The following is a 23,114-nucleotide window of genomic DNA, read 5'->3' on the forward strand; positions in this document are numbered from 1 at the left end:
TATGTAGACCAGGCTGACAAAAAGGTATCTATTGCTTTGAGTGATAATAAGATAATTTTTTTTTTAAAGAAAACACATTTATTACATTTACTTCACAGAACAACACATTCCAACATTTTAAAACAATGAGTAAACATAAAAAAAAAAAAAACAATAAATAGGTACACCCAGAGGTAACCACTGTTCATACTGTTAAGCTCCAAGCCCTTTTCCCGTGCGTATTTCTAAACAAAGGTTTTTAATTTCACACATTTAGTTTTGACCTTACATATTTTTCCTGGCATTTGCTACACACCTGTGAAGTTATTTAAAACAGCTGCATAGCATTCCTGTGGGGCATTTGGTTTATCATTCATTGCCCACAGTAGGCGTATAGAGATGAGTGCGCCCATCCCAGCTGTTTCATTAGGCTCCAGTTAGAAGTGTAATAGTGTGCAACCAACATCACAACCCATATCTACAACATTCTTGCATCTCTAGGGAGTCTCCCATGGCTATTTACGGGTAACCTTTGACCCATGCCCCCTCTGGAAGTAACTGCTTCACGTTGCCTGGTTTCATACCCGTGCCTCTCTCAGGAGAAGAAAAACACATGGTGCCTTGTGTTTTGCACACCTGGCTGCCCTCACTGAGTGTGTTTTGCACACCCAGCTGCCCTCACTGAGTGCATTTTGTACACCTGGCTGCCCTCACTGAGTGTGTTTCCGAGGTTTATTTGGGTCGTGCCATGGCCATATTTCTGTTCTTGAGCTGTTTTCTGCTGATTTCTGGCTCTCTATTTCAAAGCCCACACCCACTTTTCCACTGTGGCTGGAAGGATTTCACAGGGCGAGGCACAGCCAATCTGAGACTAAGCAGAGCCTGGCAGCACTGGGAGGGACGATCTTGTCTTAAGTTTCCAAAGGGAGGCCCCTCAGTGCACATTGCCTGCGCTGGCCTGGGCTCTGAGCATGTAGGGCACTGATGAGTAACTAACATTGTTTATTTGAATGAAGTTTTAGTTTGCCCTCTTCAAAGAGTGACATCAATTTCCAATTTATTTTCTAAAGTGGTTACTCATTTAAAGTTGACCTTTAATGGAGATATTCTTTACTGATACAGAATATAAATAAAGAAATCTTACCTTACTTAAATGTTGCCTTAGTTGTTTTCCTATACCAAGAGCCCCTGCAAACTTCTCATCCCTCAGATAAAGGCGAATCACTGTTTGAAAATTAGTATTTTTTGAACAGGGTATTATCTCTGTAAAGATTTAAAAAAAAAAAAAAAAAGCTAGGCGTGGTGGTACAGGCCTGCAGCCCCAGCACAATGGAGGCAGGCAGGAGGCGTCAGACTGGTCTACACAGTCAGACTCTGTCTCAAAACAATAAGACAAGTAGTTAAAAAAAAAAAAAAAAAGTAATAGCTTGTAAGACTCATCCCCAGGCATGAACTCTAAAAGAGAAAAATGTTCTATTTGGGTTCCAAATTAACCATTACTAGATTGGCACCTAATCTAGCCCTCTGAGAAATAAAAGCTCATGTTTGGTAAAGTAGCTCTCCAGGTCACAGAGACTCAGGCACGGTGCCCACTCCTCCTCCTCCGGCTCCTTACATCCCCTGGCTGTCCTAACTGGCCTGGGTATGATTTAATCTTAAAGCTAACATGGCTGAATCGGGACTCCTCATTTGTATGACTACTTCTATCTGAGGCCCCAGATCCCATGCTTTTCCTTGAACAGGTGACTCTAAACTGTGTGGGTGGCAGCTGGCATAAAACCTGGACCTGTCCTTGTAACCAAAGGTCTTCCTCAGCTGGGTATGGTGGAGGAAGAGAGTACAGAGTTCAAGGTCATCCTTGGCTGTATGGTTAAGTTCAAAGGCAGGAGAGCCTACAAGAGTCTAAATAATAATAGTAACATATTAAGAGATATCTATCCTATTTACACTAAAGATTCATAGTAGGCAGGTGCCTTCCATTGTGGCAGTGTGTACACATATTTCTACAAATCTTCTTTGTCATGATTTATCCTAGCCATCTCTAAGGGAAAGACTGTTAAGTGCCCGCCACAGGTCATTCACAGCTGTTCTACTGTGGGAGGGGCCTTCTGGTCTGTACAAATCGTTTAAGTGCTGTAATTAGCCTGGAATGTACAAGTTTCACGCTGAGAGCCACGACTCCCTTCAGAAGTCCCACTCAGCCCCTGGGCTTCAGCACTCGGCTCTTCAGTGGCTGGGCCAGCAGGGTGGACAGGTGGACAAAGGCTGCTCCACCCACCACCTGGGCCACACCCTGCCTGCTCCCCACAGCCTGCTCAGGGCTTCACTCACAAGGTCAGGCACCTGTAAGTGCTTAAGTAATGGATGATTAACCCAGAACCTGACCCATTTTTTTTTTCTTTCTTTCTTCCTTTTTGTAATGCTGGGGATCAAGCCCACTAGCTAGGCAAGTGCCATAACACTAAGCTACACCTGCAGCCACACATAATTTTGGAGAGAAGTACGTAAAAAAAAAAAAAAATCCTAGATAAGAGCATCTAATATTACTTTCTAGTTAAGTGGAATCTTGACTAGTTAATGACCTGCTCTGACTAACTTACCTGACTGGGATTGAGAGGCGGGGGGGGGGGGGGGGGGGGGGGGGGGGGGGGGGGGGGGGGGGGGGGGGATGGGGGGGGGGGGGGGGGAAGCGTAAAGAGGGTACCTTCTCCTTCCTGCTCTGGGACTGTGAGCCACAGTCTGTGATAAACACGGTGCCATTTTTATTTTTATTTATTTTTACTTTTAAAACAATCTTATTTTACTCTTTCAGAAGTATTGGGAAATTTAGAATAAAAGGATATTTGGTGGGGGAAGAAAGTAACTTAAAGAAGCCAGAAAATTAGTGTTCTTTATTAGTGTAAAAGTTTCTGGACAGTTATGCTTTCTCCAGGGCCTTTGGCCAGAAACTGGGCAGCATTTACCTACAGCGCCACACTCACGAGGAATGTTCTCAGAGGGAGAGCACATTGGTTTACAGGGATGGTCTCCTTAGGCTTCAGTTAATGTGACATATGCCCTTCTAGAAGATCAGGATGGTAGGAAGGCTCCTTGTAGCCTGACAGGAGACACAGGCACATGCACTTGAGAAATGTGGCCCTGCTGCAAAAGATGGAACCCAGCTGCTCCCGCCTAGGGCCAGTGCTGGGAGGCCAGAGTATTTCCCAGCCAAACTCCACTAAACAAATTCCCAGAGTTATTTTTCTTCAAAGTAATTCTGATATTTATTTTTTATAAAAAAGACAAATCACATATCAGAGAATACAGTTTGGATTCTGAGACTCCCATCAGAGAGGTTTTACAATATGTGTTTACACACTCTTGAGTCAAGTCGGGAGCGGACTGAGAAAGTGGGGCCATCCGGGTCAGTGCGAGTGACACGAGGACTTCGCGTCCTTTGGACCATAGACTAGTACCATACTGTTGCTCGAGCCGACTGGACTCGGGTTTGGCTTTGGACGTTCACGTTGGTCTGGAGTGGGCTGTGGGTTGCAGACTCAGCACACCTGACACTGCACTCTTGTTTTCCTATGTGTAGATGAAGTGCGATTTGCCAGGCCTGCTTTGGTGCCTGCCCCCATGCTTTCTGGGCCAGTATGGCTTTCCTCTCTGGAACTGGAAGCCAAAGCAAGCTCCTGCTTTTGGTCATCTGTACTTTATCACACTAACAGAAACAAAACAAAACACTATTGCATCAACGAATGTAAACATTTGACATTTTGAATATTCCTATTTAAAGAAATTAAAAAATTGGAAGCTTTATGTTTGTAGCACCCAGTGCGTTACTAATTGCATCCCACATTAATCAAATATGCATTGTCTTCAAGAGCCACAGGAGATAAATAGTTCAGGGTTAATAAAGAAGAGAGAACAGCAGCATAAAGAAGCAATTACATGTCACAGAGTACGCCTTAGAGGAAATGTGCCCCAATAGGAACAAATTCATGTAGCAGGTCGCTCTGTTTGCTGGTGAGGACAGTGAATGCAATTTTGGGGACTAGGAGGAAAGTGAATGTGGGCCCTTTGCCTCTGACCAGCCCCTCCTCCTCCTCCTTTGCCATCCTCCCATCGCACCGAGCTGCTCTGCCCGTCCTCAGCACTAACTGCCTGTGCACTACGGTGCACACTCTTTCCTCATGGGATCACAGGTTGCTTAGGACATGCGTGCTGCCTTACGCGCCTTCAGCTCCTCCACAGGAAGGGACATTGCTGACTAGTCAGTTATTTAAACAGAATACTTAAGGGAGTGATAATTAAAAACAAACAAACAGTTTTCTCACTAGGTTTCAAGTAGAAGAGGAAGAGAAGGCCACTGATGCAGTCAGTAGCCGCGCAGTCTTCTGAAGCACATTCACCGTAAATGAAGCAGGCTCTCCCAATGGGAACATTTACTCCGTATTCCAAACACATTTTTGGGCTGTGCTGATGACAATGACTTTGCATGATCAGGTACGAAAGTTACCTCTAAGTTTTCCCCTTTCTGGCTAAGTAATAGCGCAGCCCAAAGTCACCCACGGATTTCTAAACAACTCGTTTTAAGTTTTAGTGTCCTCAGTTGTGTGTTAAAGAAGTAAAACCCAAAGGCTCGCCATGTCAGGGCAGAACAGGGAAAGCAGCTGAATTACAAGGCTGGGAGAGATGAGAACAGAGAAAGAAAGTGTAAGATTAACTGTGGGTTCCCAGCTCGGCGCTCTCCTCAGGAGCCAGGGCGCACTGTCATACTCAGAGTTCTCTGACCAAGCCAAGTAACAGACCCAAGGAGTCTCATGGGAAGAGACTGAAGGAGAGAAAGCCATTTGGCTTGTCTAACAGGACATTAGGAGGTCTAAATTGTCCCATCTCCTTGAGAAAACATATTCCTTTTATGTATGAAATGGGAAAAACCACATCCATCATCCTTGACGGTTGAAGCACTACACACCTTTGTTGTGTTAAAGCATTCAAGAACGTCTTTGGGGAGGAAAAAAAAGCGGTGAAAGTTGTCTCTAAAATTCTCAAAGACAGGGCTGGGCGGTGGTGGAGCACGCCTTTAATCCCAGCACTCAGGAGGCAGAGGCAGGAGGATCGCTGTGAGTTCGAGGCCAACCTGGTCTACAAAGTGAGTCTAGGACAGCCAAGGCTACACAGAGAAACCCTGTCTCAAAAAAAAAAAAAAATCTCAAAGACAAAAGCAGCTACTAAGAACATGCAGAGACTAAGTTGGGGCCGTTTCTTAGGACAGCAGCTCTGACTCAGATGTCTCTTAGCAGAACAAGACGGCAGTCATGGCAGTCCAGAGCTTCTTGAATATGAAGGTACATCCCATGCAACCCAACTTCTACAGCAGTTTGCTAGCCAGAGCCTTTGAGACCAGCTCCGTGAGAAATGTAACTAGGCTCAGCGTTTGGGTTATTAGCTGAATATTAAGGTTTGTAGAAATGAAATGACATAATGTCTGAGATTGGCTTTTAAACATGTCAATAGAAAAGTGGGAGGGAGCAGGTGAAGTAAATTCAGCTAAGTCTGCAATTACTAAGCCCAGGGATGGGTGTGCGGGAGTTTTTCCATATTATTCTATTTGTGTATGTGATTGACAGTTTTCATAACGAGACTTTAAAAAGTGTTAGGAATTACAGCTCCTTATAAACATAGGCCCGCGCTCTAATAGGATATAAAGCTACGCTGGAAGTAAGTAAAGCTGGCCTTAAATGTGGGGTGGCTTACTGGATTTACAAAAACCATTTCACATGGAAGGACATGACACAAATCCGCGCACTGCCTCGCGACGTGGAGTCATGATACATTTTAAACAATTTAGCCAAAACTAGAGAAATCCAGATGCTTGCAGTTGTGGGCAGAAGGCAAGCTTACACGAGGCCAGACACCTGGCTCTGGACTCTGGGATTCTTTAATCATCTTGTCACAGGTCTTCCTGAGTAGAGCTAACGCTTCCCTTCCTGTTGTAGGAGCAGGGTCACCCCGGGGCTAGGATGGCTCAGCACACACTGGGCAGAGCCCCACACTTCCCAGCGATTCCCACTCTCTTCCGAGGAGCCTCATTTACCGGCCCTCTCGGCCCATGCTTCCTCCGCTGGGCTTCATGGCCGTCCGTGCAGTTCTCAAGGGCACAGGAAGCCGGAGTCCCCTAGGTCTACGAGGACAACAGTTTTGTTCATGTGTAAACCCTGGGTTAGGAACTGTCACCTCAGTCTACGCCATCAGGCCTGGATTACAGCTACAGGCCACACACGCTTATCCCACACATGTTTTCTTTTGTTTTTCTCTCTCTTCTTTTGGTGTCTTGAGACAAGGCTTTCTTACAGCCAGACTGGTTTCAAACTGGCCATAACCAGCCTGGTCTACACAGTTAAGTTTCAGGACAACCAAGGCTACACAGAGAAACCCTGTCTTTAAAAAAATAAAAGAAAACAAACAACCCCCCCCCCAAAAAAAAAGACAATCAAACTGGCCATGAAACTGTGGGCGACCTTGAATTTCGGATCCTCTTATTCCACCATATCCAAGTACTCACTGACATGTACCAACTACCCCACTGGCCTTATTTTATGTACACCTTCCGATAGGCTGCTACTATGTAACATTGTTTGGCTCCTCGGATTAGTATTTAGTTAGGAATTCATTCCATTAATAACGATGCCATGGAAACTCCTTTTAAAATGAGGTATTTGTTTTACTGTTGGAAACAGCAGAGGCTTGGGCAAACTGTAGGGACGGTCCAGCAAGGAAGAAAGTGGAAGAGAGCACACTGAAGCAGAAACGAGGTCTGGCAACATGCCTCGACCCGAGACCCCTGAGATCCCTTGCTGTAGGCAAAACACAGCCACCTACCTTACACTTATCAACAGACAAACCAGCGGGATCCCGCCTATATTTCTACTTGGAGACTTGAGAATGAGGGTCACTGAGGAAGACCATCCTTTTCACTCCCCCGCCTCTCCAGTACAAAAATACTTAGCAGCAGACAATCATTTCCCTTGCTTCCAATCATCTTAGAAAAAACACGTAGAATTACAGCAGTGACAGCGCTTTCAAGTTCTTTTATGCAGAAGCGTTGCCAAGGTTCAGAACACCGTGAGAAATCTTGAGAAAACAGTTTTCACATGAAAAACTGAGCAATCAGGTTCGCCAGGCCCAAAATGATGATGAAAACATGAAAGACTAATTTAGGCCACGTCAGCCGCTCCTCTTGGCGGAGGCAAATTATATAGATGAGAGAAGGGAATATGAACACGAAAGCCAGGCCACAGGCTGCTCCCGAGTATCTGCAAAATAAGACTTTCTGCATTAATAGTGCATTTTTGATGATTTATAATTAAGGTAAATACAGTATGATTTAAATTGAAACAAAATTTGTCATTTGTTACTGATGGTTGAGTTTAAAACTTGTTAAAATGTGCGAGGTGGCACACACCTTTAATCCCAGCACTCGGGATGCAGAGGCAGGTGGATCCCTGTGAGTTCAAGGCCAGCCTGGTCTACAAAGCGAGTCCAGAATAACCAAGGCTACACAGAGAAACCCTGTCTCCAAAACAAAACAAAACAAAAAAGTTATTTCCTGTTTGTATTTATAATATCTGTATGGTAAAGAGTTTTTATCTATTCCTTAAATCTCAGAAACATCTGGAGAGAGGCTTTCATCTTTGGTCTTCCTGCGTCTACTCCCTAAACTGCAACACCACATTGGTTTATGAAGCGCTGGGGATGGAGCCTCGGGCCGTATGCATGCTGGGAAGCACTCTATCTACCAAACGAGCTGCACCCCTCACTCCAGTTTTGACCTTTATAAAGTCATTCAGGGTTTGTGAGGGATTGGTAGCATCTCTGTATGAATGAGAAAAGATGGATTCATCTGTGGCAGTAAGTGTAATTACCAAAGATGACAAAAAAAATCTTAAATGAGTTTGTAACAGAAACAGGTAATTCCCCATTTTCTACAGAAATAATTTAACAGGAACTTTTAGTCCATTATATCCCACAGGCACCACACAGCACCGTCTCCCACAGGCGCCACACAGCACCGTCTCCCACAGGCGCCACACAGTACCGTCTCCCACAGGCGCCACACAGCACCGTCTCCCACAGGCGCCACACAGCACCGTCTCCCACAGGCGCCACACAGCACTCTCCTACAGCTTCATCTCTACCAGAGATCAGCAACGATGAAATTTAATGAGCACCCTAACAAACACCAGAAATTATGCTCGAACACTACCAGTATTAAACACTTACAGAAAATTCAATTAAAAAAGGCAGCAACAACAGTGACAATAGAGCATGAGGCATACAAGTGTGTACCTTATGATTCCTCCTATGTTTGGGTAGAAACAGGCCATGGTCACTCCAGCTCCCACAATAATTAAATTAAGAATCAGCACATGGAAAATGCTAGAAGGTAGAAAAGAGTTTATATGAAAGAAAAGATATAAAGCAGTTAAATTCTTTTCAATTCTTAGGACATTAAAATTCATTCTTCACATCTTTAAAATGATTATCTTTAATATGCCAGCAAAACTGAACTGTACTGCTCAATGCTGGAAATGAGACAGTGAAACTGGCCTTTTTATCCAATTATATAAAAAGGCAAATTTTGTAAGTGCAAACTAGCAGTATGCACCGAAGTGCACAGTCTATCTACAATTTTATTTGGAATATCTTGAGAAACAAAACCATGAAGAAACCTACTAAGGTACTTAGAGAAAAACTAGAAAATTGTAGAACAAGGAAATCAACAGTTTATCTGACAGAACACAGGAAAATTATTAAAATAACACCATTATTTATGTAGATAACCAAGAACTACCTAAAAAATTTGGAGAAAAGATGGCTGAATTTTACTACACAAGAAAATCTAAAGGAAAAAGTGGATGGTAGGGAGGTATGGGGAGATTATTGTCAATGTATGAAAAAGTCAGAAAAATTACTTATGCAAGTAGGTGGTTACCATACATCCTGACAAATTACAGAGATTTTATTATACACTCAGAATTTTGAGCTTCAACTTTCTGGACCTTTGTTGTTTTACTAAAGGAAAAACTTTGTTTTCTTCAAGGTTGCCAAATACAAATAGCCAAAACACTATGAATGTAACTGTTTCATAATTCCTGATTTGTTTTGCGGTTCTTCTTGCTGTAGATAGTTTATTGTATATATGTATAAAATAATGTAAATGTGTATGTAAAAAAGAAAAAAAGAAAAAAAATGAAACAAAACAAAAAAACTTTTGTTTACTTTCTAAACTAGTGGCTGGTTCTCCAAATGTGCCCGTGAATTCCGTTTCAGGAAGACTTTGAGGTAAGTTCTGTTCTCCTAGCAGTCTAAGATACTGTATGATTTACAAAAGCAACATGTTAGGGCAAAGGTACATATGTGTAGTCTATGATGGAGTTTTTACTGCTAATACTTTCGAGAGAAAATAAACTTTAAAAAGTATTAACCCTGCCCATGAGAGGGCCGGGGTTACAGCTCAGTGCTCAGCGGTTACCTAATGGACTCAAGGCCAGGGTTTGATTTCCAGCACCCATAGGGTGCAAGGGGCAAAGCTTGGAGGAAATATCTTTTCACTATTCTAGGCGGTCCCATGGGAAGCGTTCAAGTACATCTGCACACTTAAGGGCATGGATGTCTGAGGGAAAGCAGTTGTGCAGCAGAGCTGGACCAAACTGTCTGATGGTTTCAACAAACGCTACCGTTCCTCCGAATGCAGCCTGGACAGCAGGCATGCACACTTGGGGAGGAACTGGCATTTCCTGAAGTGAATGCTGATGAGCCTGCCCTTTAAGGAAGACAGCAGGCAGCGTTTGTTGCTGACAATAACAACTGATTTCTCAATAAAAGCTAGGAATTTTAGAGAACTTGGCCTTTGATACTGTGAGTTTGATGGTTTGGATGAAGTTGGTGGTGATGTTAATGGACGGGAGCGTGACGTACAACGAAGAGCATGAACATCTGAGAGACCCACTGAGCGCTGTGAGTCAGCACTAACCAAATAGGATGCTACAGAGCCCCTCAGGACACAGAACAAAGGGCAGGGAGCCCACTGAGCGCTGTGAGTCAGCACTAACCAAATAGGATGCTACAGAGCCCCTCAGGACAGAGAACAAAGGGCAGGGAGCCCACTGAGCTCTGTGAGTCAGCACTAACCAAATAGGATGCTACAGAGCCCCTCAGGACACAGAACAAAGGGCAGGGAGCCTACCGCGTTCTAAGCAACCAAGTGTCGAGTATACAACTCACCAGGAACTATACTGTGTCAAGTTTTCTTATGGTACCAAAGATGAACATTTACAACTATCTGACAAGGCTCTAGAAAGTACCTCTTTTTCCAACTATACATCTACATGATCTGAATTTTCTTCATATTTAAATGAAATAACGGTATAACAGACAACGCAGAAACACAAGAGTTCAGCAGACATTAAAGAGTATTTATCTAGAAAACAATTTGATTCTGGAATTAGTTATTCATAAAAGTATTATCCATGTTAACAAGTAATGGCTTTATTATAATTTTTAGAGGAATTTCAGGGTTTTGAGAATGCTACATTTGTTTTCCAAGAGGCCACACACTTGAGTCTCCTGGCCAACTTCCTGTGTAGGCAGGATTACAGGTGTGTGCCTATATGCTTGGACTTACTGGATTTTAAAGGAATCAGCAGATACTTTAAAGTTCTTGGTTTTAATTTTTTACATTAAATATTGATATATGCATCTTTGGAAATGAAAGCTCCTGGTAAGCCTCAATAAAATTTAAGAGTATAAAAATGTCTTGAGTTGGGCTGGAGAGATGGCTCAGAGCTGAAGAGCACTGGCTGCTGTTCCAAAGGTCCTTAGTTCAGTTCCCAGCAACCACATGATGGCTCACAACCATCTATAATGAGGTCTGGTGCCCTCTTCTGTCCTGTAGGTGCATATGCAGGCAGAACACTATATACGTAATAAATAAAAATAAATCTTTAAAAAAAAAAAAGTCTTGAGTCCAAATAAGCGCATACTGTCTGTGGAGCATGCAACTGCAGGGCAAATGACAGTACATTCTTGTCCCACAGAAGAGATACAATGTGACCACAAAAGGGCAATCTTAGACTGCTTTGAGTAACAGCCACCATTAAAATCATGACAGAAGACAGAATGGATGTATCTGCCCAGAAATACCTCATCTATGACTTCACTGGATTTATTTTATGTTGATGAAACAAATACAGTGGAGTTAACAGAGTAACAAATGGAAACTTTGTATTTCCTGAACTCAGTGCTCTCAATGAGCGCTGTCAGAACTGTAGCTCGCTATGCTTCTTAATGTACAGGAGGACACGGTAACAACATATCAAGACTACCTGGCAGTTCTTGAATCATGTCATGAGGGACAGACTAAAACAGGAACTGCTTGTTTAATATTGTTTAAGAGCTACTTAAACTCTTGTTTAGTATGTTGCTATAAATGCAAAGTTTTCCCATAAGTTTTCTTCCTCTAAAATATTTATTCCTGACACACCTATAATCCTGCCATCGGGGAGCTTGAGGCAGGATCATGAGTTCCAGGCTGCTTTGGCTATATAGTGATACCCTCTCTCGAATACCTTCCTTTCCAAAGCTAAGCCATCATCAATAAAATATGGCTAGGTACTTTTTGCTTTTAGTGACATTTACTATAAGAGTTAACTGGGGGACCAGGAAAAATCTTCAGGAAAACCTGGAAACACAATGGTGCTATGTGGAAACTTCTCTTGTATAAGGATAGCTGACTTCCTGAAAAGATCTTTTTCAGAAGGATGCACAATTCCTTCATGCCCATGAAGAGGCTAAAATTCCCACAGCAATTTAAACTTGTGATATATTAAATAAGAATTTAAACTCATTCTGTGTCTCACCTTCAACTCCAAACAACTGAGCATTTCTATTGAAATATATAGCTATTAATAAACATACATGTGTTTAAATCCAATAATTAAAAGTATTGGCTCTCATTAGTACACACACCAACATAGGTTGCCAGGGCTATAAAGGTCTTAGCAGGCTGTTTTTAGCAGCAGTTAAATCCTCACATAAACATAATAGACATCAGAGCTAAATGACTCTCCTGGAAGGAATGAACATCAAATTGTCCCGGGCAAGGGAGTGGCTTCTTTATTTAAAGCTCTTCTGGGAAAAAGAGATCTATCCTTAGTAACCATTTTCATTAGGCAAAATTTTTTTTTATAGCAAGAGGATCAGTCACACTTTAAACTGACCTGTTTGCACAGTCATTTGCTGCTTGGCACATCTTGCTGGTCAAGAGAGGAACCCTTACCTAGGATAAACGTCACCGAAGATATGGCCCAGGAGCTGAACACGAGCCAAGTAGCCTAAGAGTGGGTACACAGTCACCATCTGGAAGAGCAGGAACATCCTTGCAATGAAGGACAGGGTGTCACCGCTAGGGAAGTTGTCTAAGAAGTTCTAATCCAAGAGAGATAACGAAGTCAGGTCAGAACTCAGTTCAGTGCGTTCAGTCTCCCTTTCCACAGAGGCAATACCCAAATAGCGTTCTATGAGCAGCTGCCCATCTACAGACTGCTGCCTAACTATCTGTCAAGATGTGAGTACAGAAACTAAAATTACATATTTAGAAACTGATGAAAAACAACCTGACACTAGCATATTCTGTTTTATAAATGTTCTGGCCTAAAAATGACTCCACCTTAGAAGAATAAAGAAAACTTTGTTCTTTACAACCGGACAGGCTAAGAAGCACAGATCTAAAAAGTTCAAATACAATGAGCAAATCTGTTTCTAACTTACTTAAATGGCAAACTGAAATCGGTGGCATTGCATCTTTGCTATGGTGCTCTGGCTTTTTCTCCTTGGGCACTGCGGCACTTTCAAAGAATGTGCATGGGGAGATTGTATCTGTCACCGGGTGCCACCAACACTGCAGTCTAGCACTGAGCCAGAAGGACTGACTTTTACACTTAGGCTTGCTTTCTTCATTTCAGTTTGGTATTTAAAAAGGTGAACTCAGAATTACACTTTTCATTTCAACTATGGATGCCACAAATACTCCTATTCTCGGGGAGGGGCTTTATATAGGATTATTACGATGGGGGAAATTTCCGGCAAACACTTGGCCTCCAAAAAGCCTCCACAAGAAAGAGGAGGACACTGCCAGCACAGCTGTGCCTGTCTCCTTGTGGAGAGCCCTGTTGTCAATGCTGCTGAAACATGCCTTGTAACTGGCTTAAAACCCTATCACTGGGCTCCGCGAGGGTTTTCTCTGCCTAGAACCATTGTGAAATGTTGTTTTTCATAAGAAATTCTTTAATACCTAAGATGTCACTCTTTTTTTAGGGAAGGGTTTCTTTCTTACTGTTTCTGCCTCTCACTTTTTAATAGCTAAATTGTCTGTATTTTTCCCCTTGGTACTCAGTCTCTAAAAAGGAGTCCTATCAGTCCTTGAAGACTGATGAATTAAAATCGGTTCAACCAGGACATTTGCACAGATAAGCACTGGGAAACGAAAGCTCTCAGCGGATTCTCGGTAGAGGTTTTAGCAACCCGTGTGAACACTGGTAACTGGTCTATACAAAGAAAAATTCATATACATGATAGTGGTTGTTTGAGCATTACAAGCTGCCAAGTACACAGAGCCTTATTCTGGAATTCGTCTAAAAGCCAAATGGAGCACGCATGTACAGATGCAGAAGAAAGCAGACACAGGCAAAGTGTGGGCCAAGTAAGGTGGCGCTGACTGCACTAGTTCCCGTCCTGCTCTGCCTGCTACGCCTGCTACGCGTACAGAGTCGCACGGCACACATGGCATCTTACCTGCTCAATACAATCTTTGGATAACGGAGGTGAAGGGAATGAGGCAAAAACCAGGACCCCAATGTAGAGGTAAGTCAGTGTCACCAGCACATAAGCAACGCACAGGTCTCTTACCTGTATACAAACAGAATAAAATGCTCACTCAATGTAACAGTTACAGTAAGTCTAAAGCCTAGCAAATACATTCAAATTCATCTTTTTATTTTGTATGTGTCTGTATATTTCCTAATTTTCTCAGAATGCAACACACACACACACACACAATTTGATTTAATTACTCTGTCTAATTAAAAAAAAAAAACTTGTCAAGGGCCAGAGAGATGCTTCAGTAGGTAAGAACACTGTCTGTTCCTCCTAAGGTCCTGAGTTCAATTCCCAGCAACCACATAGTAGCTCACAACCATCTTCAATGAGATCTTGTGCCCTCTTCTGGCATGCAGGCACACATATGGGCAGAATCCTGTACAAGTATATACATCTTTTTTTTTTTTTTTTTTTTTTTTTTCAAGACAGGGTTTCTCTGTGTAGTCTTGGGTGTCCTAGACTCGCCTTGAACTCACAGCAATCTGCCTGCCTCTGCCTCCTGAGCACTGGGATTAAAAGTGTGTGCCACCATGCCTGGCAAATAAATAAATGTTAAAAAATAAATAAAAGCAAAAACCTCATTTGGAGTATGTAGACTCAACTACTTGTTTCAGGACTTGGGAAGCTAATATAAACTATAGTTTTAACAAGACTGAAGTTCTACTTTAACTGCAAAAGGTAACATTTGCCAAATTAAAAAAAATACTTAATTTTAATAATAAAGGCAAGAAATTATAAGCCACTTTTGGTTTGACCTGCAAATTTTTCTAAATTATTTTTTAGCAAATTAGCTTATATCATCAAAGTATGCGTAGGCTACAGGAGTGAAACATATTAAAATATATTTAATAAAGAAGGAACACTAGTTAAAGGGTAGACAACTAAGTGGCAAGGACAAGCTTTAAAAACTTAAACAGTAAACAAAAGGGCATTTAAAAAGCAGCTGTTCAAATAGCTGTCCAAAGCTATTACGGGAATCAGCAAACAAACACAGATTATTAAATAAAGCAGCCTACTTTCTTCTACTGTTGTTCCCGTCCTCCCAGTCCATGAAGATTAAAAGTGCCAAGAGACTGAAAGCAGCCAGCTGTTAGGTCCAAGAGAGCAGATTCCACAGCTTGAAAATAGTCGCCATTGCCACTTAAGTGATAGCCAAGCAAATCAACACAGCTAAATTGTAGCAACAAGCCTATCTGCTTCAGATAGAAACTACCTGAAGGCTGGCAAAGCAGATTAGAGGAAAATTACATGCAATTTTCAAGTTTGATAACATAGTAAGGATGTTTAGACACTTGGAATTAGGGAATATTCTGGAATTTTCTGGAGGCCTAAAATGGGCTGAAGCAACAGTACTGTTTTATAAACTTGAGATTCATAAGTCTGGTTGAGAAACAACAGCAACTTATGAGTAAACCTTAAGGTCAGGTCTAAACTGACACGCTGAGTGAAAACAAGCCAAGGGACTCTATCAGAAAGCAGATAGTGGCTAGGCCTGTGGAGCTAGAGGCTTATGCAAATTTGTTCTGGCTCTTTCAAACCTCTGTGAGAGCTTATTGTCCAGGAAAGGGCTTTGAAGTCTTTCTTCTTTAGTTCCTGAAGCTCTAGGGCCCAGCTCAGGCTGGAATTCAGGTTCCCCTGGGGCTGTGTCCCACTCTTGTGTGGGATGAGCAAAAACAAATCAAGGAATGCCTATTTTCATATCAAAAAGTAGCTGGCTTCAATGACAATATTTCAAAGGCATTCCATACTCCACCTACTTGGACTGGCTCAAGAATTAAGACTGTCCTTTTAAAAAATTTATTACTTGTATGCATGTGTGTGTGTGCTTGTGGGTGCATGCGAGGGCTGGTGCCCAGGGATCCCCTGGAGCTGGAGTTACGGTGGTTGTGGGAACTGGGAATTGAACTCAGGTCCTCTGTGAAAGCAGTACATGATCTTAACTGCTGAACCATCTGTCCTGCGCAATATAACTCCTTGGGGAGCTGGGGAGCTGGTTCAGTGCTTGTTACATAAGCCCAAGGGCTGGAGCTCAGATCTTCATAAACCCACATTCGTGCCAAGCTGGCCGGTACTTCCAGCCTTGGAAGGGAGAGATGGGGATGACCAGGGCAGTATGATTGGCAAGATTAGGCACATCTGTGAGCTCGGGGTTTGATTGATTCTGCCTGAGCAATCAAAGATGATTCCCAACTTCAACCTTGGGCTCCACACACCCATACATATGCACAAGTAACACACACACACACACACACACACACACACACACACACATCAGCTGTGTCAGAGAAAGAGGAGTGAAGGATTTCACTGATAGTCTTTAAATTATGTACCACCTGACTTATTACTTCAGTCCAACTTTCTGTAAAATACATACCTTAGTGAGATTTCAGGAGACAAGAATGGTAATTCCAAGGTGACGGTGCCAGAGCCCAACAAAACAGGGTACCTCCCACTTCTCTGTTCTCAGGCCACACACACAAACACTTAGGTTCTAATTGTCATTAACTTTCATTATAAAAACAATCCACTTAAGAGATTTATGACTATTTTTAAATTTTGTGTGTTGGTATATGCACAGGAGTGTAGGGGTCCACAGAGTGAAGAAAGTGTAAGATACTCCCCTTCCCAACACACACACACACACACACCCTCCATGCCATAAGCTTGGGGTTGAACCACAGCGGCATGGCCCACAACTGTATTTCTGTGTTCTTTTGAAAATAAACTGCCATAGCTAGACTCTTTGGAGCTAGACTTACAGGCAGTTGTGAGCTGCCCAACGTGGGTGCTGGGAATTGAACTTGACCCCTGTGCGAAAATACTCCACACACTTTAAGGCTGAGTCATTGTTCCAGTTCCCAAAATAATCAATTTTTAAAAAAAAGTTCTGCAGGGGAAAGATGATGTCCCTTGACATTAAAAAACATCCAAGTTTAATAGTTCTTTTATCAAACTTTTTTCTCCAAATAGATCCATAGCACTGGATTATCAGATCCTGGACACTAGGACTGTGTCTTTTTCATTTTACACTCCCAACACCCAAGACAACACTGGACACAGCGGGAACTTGTAGGAGAAAATGCAGGCATGAGCTGGCGGCCCCTTTAATGTGCTTCTTCCCCGTAGAGACCCTGGGGGTTGGTATTGAGTGCTCACTGTGCAGTCGGAGGTGATGTGCTGACCGAGCACGTCAGTAGGCTTCCACCACGTTTGCTTACATGTAACAACGCAGATACTGTTGTCTGAAACTGTGTCCAGAATGGCCCTTCTCCATGCTCTTTACGCACCCATGGGCACTGTGGTCTTGCTGGGGAAAGCCCTGGTAGTGACGGCAGGAACTCAATACAGATAAGACCCTATCTACCAGCATCTATACGGAGCCCCGAAGGCCACTGCAGCTGACCCTCATAAAGCATCCATTTCTTCACAGATGAGTTCAACTGACCACAGAAGTCACGAAGACTTGCTCACAGCTACATGGTGAGTAGTTTGCTGAGGTCAGCACTCTAACCTCAAATCAAGATCTTTCTGGTTCCAAATCGTGTCCACTTAGCTACAGTGATGAGGAGTTTACTAGTCTCCAGGTTTTTAAGCCATATCTAGTAATTTAAAAAGAGGCAAGAAAGTAACAGAGGGTATTGCACGAAAGCACAATAGAGACACAAGAAAATTACTAATGCCTGCGAGGACAGCTCTGTTTCATGTACTCAGCACAAATTTAGAGTAGTTCAGACAGAAGTTGTGTGTGTCGGCCTTCATATAGAAATACTGATGAAAAGAAATAGTGCGCTTATCACAAAGTAGCTGAAGCTGAGCACGATCTGGGACTCACGCTACCTCAAAGAGAATACACACATCGGGGCTTGCTCTTCTTTGGTACCCATGGCATCTCTGCGCTAGGCCTAAAGCACAGATTCCTAAAACCGCATCCCACAGGAAGGGGTAGAGAAAAGGTATCTTTTGGAAAACGAGACACTGAGTATGACGGTACCTATCCATAACGTCAGCAACTGTGGGGTAGAGAAAGGACAGTCAGGAGTTCAAAGTCATCCTCAGCTACAGGGTGATTCTGAGGCACCCTGGGCTACACTGGACCTGAGAAAGAAAGGGGCAGGGTCCAAAAAAAAACAAAGAGCGCAGGGGTGGTGGTGGGGGTGGTGGTTAGAGGCTCCAAGCTAAGAGTGTGTTTAAAGAGCGACAAAATCACAGTATGAGGAGATGATGCCACACTGTCAGGACGCCTGCACAGCCAGGCAACCCACTCCACTGCATACATCAGCAAGGGCTGGAAGACTGGGGGGCTAAACACAAGTAGACTGTCAGCTCCAAAGGAGGACTAGATTTACAATAAGGTCAAAAGTAATCCTGGGAACACCTCTGTTTGTCAAACATAGCTTATTTGTTCCGTGCACAGTTCACAGTGAAAACAGTACCCTGTAGAGCACTCACGAAGAAAAATGACAGACAGTAAGTGCACAGATATATCCAACCCTTTAATGAAAACGTGTGATGTGTAGCCAAGTATCTGCAGACTCAGACAAACAGAAAAGAATTATAGCAAACGAGATAGAAGGTATCTCAAGTCACTTTAAAGATCAGAGCCGGGTAACAACTACATAAACACAGACAACAAAACTAAGCAGAAAGCACTGCATAAGGTCTGGCTCAACACGAATTATTATGAGGTGAGCCCACCTAGTCGTAGGCTGAGTATTTTGACAATAAGTTCATTTTTACCCCCTAATGTTTTTCTGGTCAGTATGCTTTAAGAAACAGAAATGATCGACAGTCTAGAAACACATATACAAAGTTACATTTAGTGACAGGAATTCAGAAAGGGAAGTCACACTCGGAAACCTAGGCCACCCTGCTAGTGCAGCTGCTGAGGGCTTTTCCACTCTTTAGGAGCACCAGGGAGGGAGGGAGGGAGGGAGCGAGGGAGCGGGCAGGCACAGCCTCTGGGGACACTGGATGGAAAGACCTGGCTTTCTTTCAAATGCCTTCACAACTCCCACATTTTCTGACTTTAATTCCAAGGAAATTTTGCATCACACTATTAACTGGACATTTTAAAGTAAAATTATTTACTGAAACTCTTAAAAAGTGTAATCATTAAATAACTCAAACAATAAAGTCCATTTAGCTTGATTTATGCCAATGTAAGCCAATTTTGGTATAATCAAGACACTATATATTTAGGTGCCTTTAGAGTGGTTGGAATGCTGATGGCACAGAGCACTTCATAAATGATTGTTTTCTTTGCAGTAATTAACATTTTTAGGTCAAATGAAGTCCAACTGCTTTGTACAAAGAAAGTTAGACCAGGTTCAGCAAGACGGTTCAGCAGGTAACTTTTCCCTAAGCCTCCTGACCTGAGTTCAGTCCCCAGGGCCACGTGTGGGAGGAGTGACCTGAGTCCCCACAGTCGCTCTTGACCTCTCTCTATATATAGAACATTTGTACACACACAAAATAAACAGTTACACAAAAATAAAAAGAAAAGGAAACCTTTTTATAGTCAGGCCATTACTTCATACTGTAGCTTTAATTGAGACAGTAAAAAGGAAACAAATTCATTTAAATGCTGGCAATTAAATCTTTCTTTAAAAAATATTGTCTGTAAGTGTAAAAGTGAAGATAGGTTTTCTTTTCTTTTTTGGTTTTTTGAGACAGGGTTTCTCTGTGTAGCCTTGGCTGTCCTGGACTCGCTTTGTAGAGCAGGCTGGTCTCGAACTCACTGTGATCCACCTGCCTCTGCCTCCTGAGTGCTGGGATTAAAGGCGTGCGCCACCACGCCGGGGTGAAGATAGAGTTTCTTAGGACAGCTAATATACTAGTTTTACAAAGCCCTCGCTGACCAACTCTGCAGAACAGCTCCTGGTGCGCGGCATTCTGCCTTGTTGTGTTTGTGCTGCCTGCTCTTAACTCACGCCTCACACGTCTGTGCTGAACAGGTGGCTACTCCTGACTTGCACCTGCCGGCCCTTGGCTGTTCTAGGAAGAAAGACAGGGGCCTCCTCAGGCCTGCGGACAATGAACCAAGGCGCCCACGACTCTGTGTGGTTCTCAGCTTCCCATAAAGAGGGGCGGACCCTTCCAAATAAACAGGCCTAACTTTCTAGAAAAGCAATTCTACTTGAGACTTTGGGGAGCAAAAGTTAAGCACTAGCAGTCTTCATGTGGCAGTGCGACGCACATGTGACTGTGCAGCCAGAAGCTGTGAATCCCCATTACAGGAACAGAAATTACGAAGGTTGTGTCATCTTTGACAATTTTTGCTAAGACATTAAACTTTCAGTATTTGCTACAAATGGAGAAGGAAATGAAAAAAAAAAAAAAAAAAAAAAAAGATTGAAAGAGGTGCTTATGTAGCATTGTGATTTAGAACATCAGCACCAAAGGAGATGCAGCTAAGTGGTGTCACATCTGCCCACATGCACAGGGTCCTAGCATCAGTACTCAGCACTGCAATAAACGAACGAACAAACAAACACGGAATCAGAAACACTATTAGAATCTTTTGTTTTTAAACTTAAGAGTAATTTGAACTACACTCTGTCTCCCAGAGCTGGTTCTTAAGGGTAAGGTCTCCTGTAGCCCAGGCTGGCCTGAAACTCGCTGTGTAGCTAAGGATGACTTTGAATTCCTGACCTTCCTGCCTCCACCTTCCTAGTTTGGGATGGCAGATGTGAGGTGCAAGGCGAGGTGAACATCGCATTCTTTTAGTGAATGGTTTATACTATGCAGCAAGCAGCTTTCCAGGGCCTTGGTGAAGCGCTGTCCTCCAGCCTCGCATGGCTTCTCACTTTTGATCCTTATGCTTTCAATATTAGGAGGAATCCTTGAGAATTCTTTTACTGTGAAGTTTTCTGACAGTGTCAGTCCTGCTGGAATATCTTTCTTCTTGTCCTGAAAACTAGTTTTCACATTTGCTTTCCCTAAACTTCCCTGGATGTATATCTAGAGTCTCTCAAATGGAAGCAGTCTCAAGATTTCTATAATTGGCTATTTTTATAACTCCACTAGTGTCTGATGAAAATTCATTTTATCACTGCCAATGTTGTTGTTGTTGTTGTGAGCCTAGCCTTTAAAGATTGAGCCATCTCTCCAGCCCATCACTGGCATTTTTAATTACTGCATTTCACCTTTGTATGCTAATTTTTAGTTATCAATTTTATAAAATACCATGTTTATTGCTGACAGGGCAACATGGCTATCTGTTCTGTAGATTGTGAATGACATGCAAGTGATCTGCAGTGAGAGTTTCGGCTTCTTTAAAAACCCAGTTATGTTATGTGAATATGCTTTTGTTTAATCCCAGGTGTGGGATAAGGAGCTGCTTTGGTTTGTCCACAGACATTAACTATGATTGTCTTGTGTATTAGCCGGGGCGTGGTTTTGCTAGCTGCAGAGAGTTTAATTCTGGGGACTCTCGAGAGGGAATAAATGCCAGAGCCCAGAGAGGGACGGGGTGATCCAAAGAAGACGGCAGCTGCTGCCTCCCCTGCTGCTCCTGGTTGCAGTTGTTTCAGTTTGAGGAAACTGACTAGGAAGACTGGACCTGGCCCAGGAAACCTGTCGACACTAATCAGCAGGAAGTAGTCTAAAGAGAGACCAATGCTGCAATGCCCCCCGCCCCGGAAGCTGTCTCTCCTACCTAGCACTGGAAGGACTGGGGTGGAGTAGGGCAGTAGAGATATAAAAACCCAAATAAAATAGATAAAACAAATGCGCCTACAGTGATCAAATGTTGGCTGGGTTTGAGAGCAGTAATTTGATCCGTCACTAATCATGCCATGCCCTTGTTATTTACACAGTGATTTGTGAACTGAGGGAGGACTATTATTGTATGCAAGGCTCATAATTCAGATCCGGGGCTAACTGAAATTTGAACCCTATTGGGACTCGTGTAATCTGATCCATAGTAATTAAATGTGTGCATGTAGGAACCATGCAATGTGACAATTGCCTGCAATTTAACTTCTTATTAAATTAATCCCAGCATTCAGGAGGCAGATCACTGCAAGTTCCAGGACAGCCAAGGCTGCACAATAAGACCTTATCTAAAAAAAACCCAAATGACTTGGCTAGTAAACTACTTTTTGTTTTTTTGTTTTTTTGTTTTTTTTTTACTTTCTGTTTTTTTAAAAACCTGCTCTCCCATAGCCCATGCTGGCCTTAAACACACTATGAAGTGGCAGATGACCTTGAACTTCTGATCTTCCTGTTTGGCACTTGAGAAACAGAGGAAGGTTAGGCTTTTGGTTTCACTTTTTTTTCAATGTAGGTAGGTATTTATAGCTGTACATGTCCCTTTGAATATAGCTTAAGGGGCAATTGCATAAGTTTTGGTACTGAATTTTCATTTTCAGTAATCTTCCGGTATTTTAAATTTCTTTCCTATGACTTCTTCCTTGACTCATTGGTTATATATAGGAAGTCATTGGTTAGTTTTCATATATTTGTAAATCCCCAAATGTCAGTTGTTTGTACTTTTTACTCTGTTGTGCCTAGAGAATATACTTGACATAATTTTCTCTCACATTTATGGACACTTGTTCCGTGGCCTGGCATGTACCCTATCTTGGTAGGCGCTCCTGTGTATTTGTAAGGAATATACATGCTGCTACTGAGAGGGCTTTATACACATCAACTAGATCAACTAGTTTCATGGGATCTTTTTTTGTTTGTTTTTTTGAGACAGGGTTTCTCTGTGTAGCCTTGGCTGTCCTGGACTTGCTTTGTAGACCAGGCTGGCCTTGAACTCACAGCAGTCCGCCTGCCTCTGCCTCTGCTGGGATTAAAGGTGTGCACCACCTCGCCCAGCATTCATGGGATTTTTTTTACTGCTTTCTACACTTGTAATTATTAAGGAGGAGGGAAGAAAAGCTCCAATTATAATTGTAGATTTGTCTATTTTCCCTTACTTCATTGATTTTATTTTTAATTACATTTTATTTAGTGGTGTGTGTGTCAGTGTGTCACTGTGTGTATGTGAAGGTCAGAAGATAACTTCCTATGATCAGTTCTCTCTTTCATCACATGGATCCCAAGGACTGAACTCAGGTTGACAGCTTTCAGTAAGTGTCTTTTACCTACTGTGCCACCCTGCAGGCCTACTTCATTTATTTTAAAGTTCTATCACTGGGCAACTAGAAATTCAGGTTTACTACATTTCCTTCTGCTCTTCCCAAGAGAAAACGATTGTATTT

At 42.7% G+C, this 23,114-nt stretch overlaps 1 protein-coding gene across 5 annotated transcripts in view; it reads right to left on the reverse strand.

Moving 5' to 3' along the window:
* Positions 1-6,572: 6,572 nt before the first annotated feature.
* The window catches only part of Slc38a9 (solute carrier family 38 member 9), a 76,309-nt gene continuing 59,767 nt past the window's right edge, over positions 6,573-23,114 (reverse strand). For 4 of the 5 annotated variants that reach the window (XM_051172305.1, XM_051172302.1, XM_051172304.1 and 1 more), the window contains 4 exons: positions 13,819-13,932; positions 12,305-12,453; positions 8,314-8,403; positions 6,573-7,280 (listed from right to left, as the gene is read on the reverse strand). In XM_051172305.1, coding sequence (XP_051028262.1) covers positions 7,115-7,280; positions 8,314-8,403; positions 12,305-12,453; positions 13,819-13,932 — 519 coding nt within the window. In that variant the 3' untranslated portion in view covers positions 6,573-7,114. Of the gene's footprint in view, positions 7,281-8,313; positions 8,404-12,245; positions 12,454-13,818; positions 13,933-23,114 lie in introns of those variants that run through there. The other variant, XR_007833532.1, reaches the window with a different exon arrangement.

Source organism: Acomys russatus, chromosome 30 (assembly GCF_903995435.1).
Source record: "Acomys russatus chromosome 30, mAcoRus1.1, whole genome shotgun sequence".
NCBI lineage: Eukaryota > Metazoa > Chordata > Mammalia > Rodentia > Muridae > Acomys > Acomys russatus.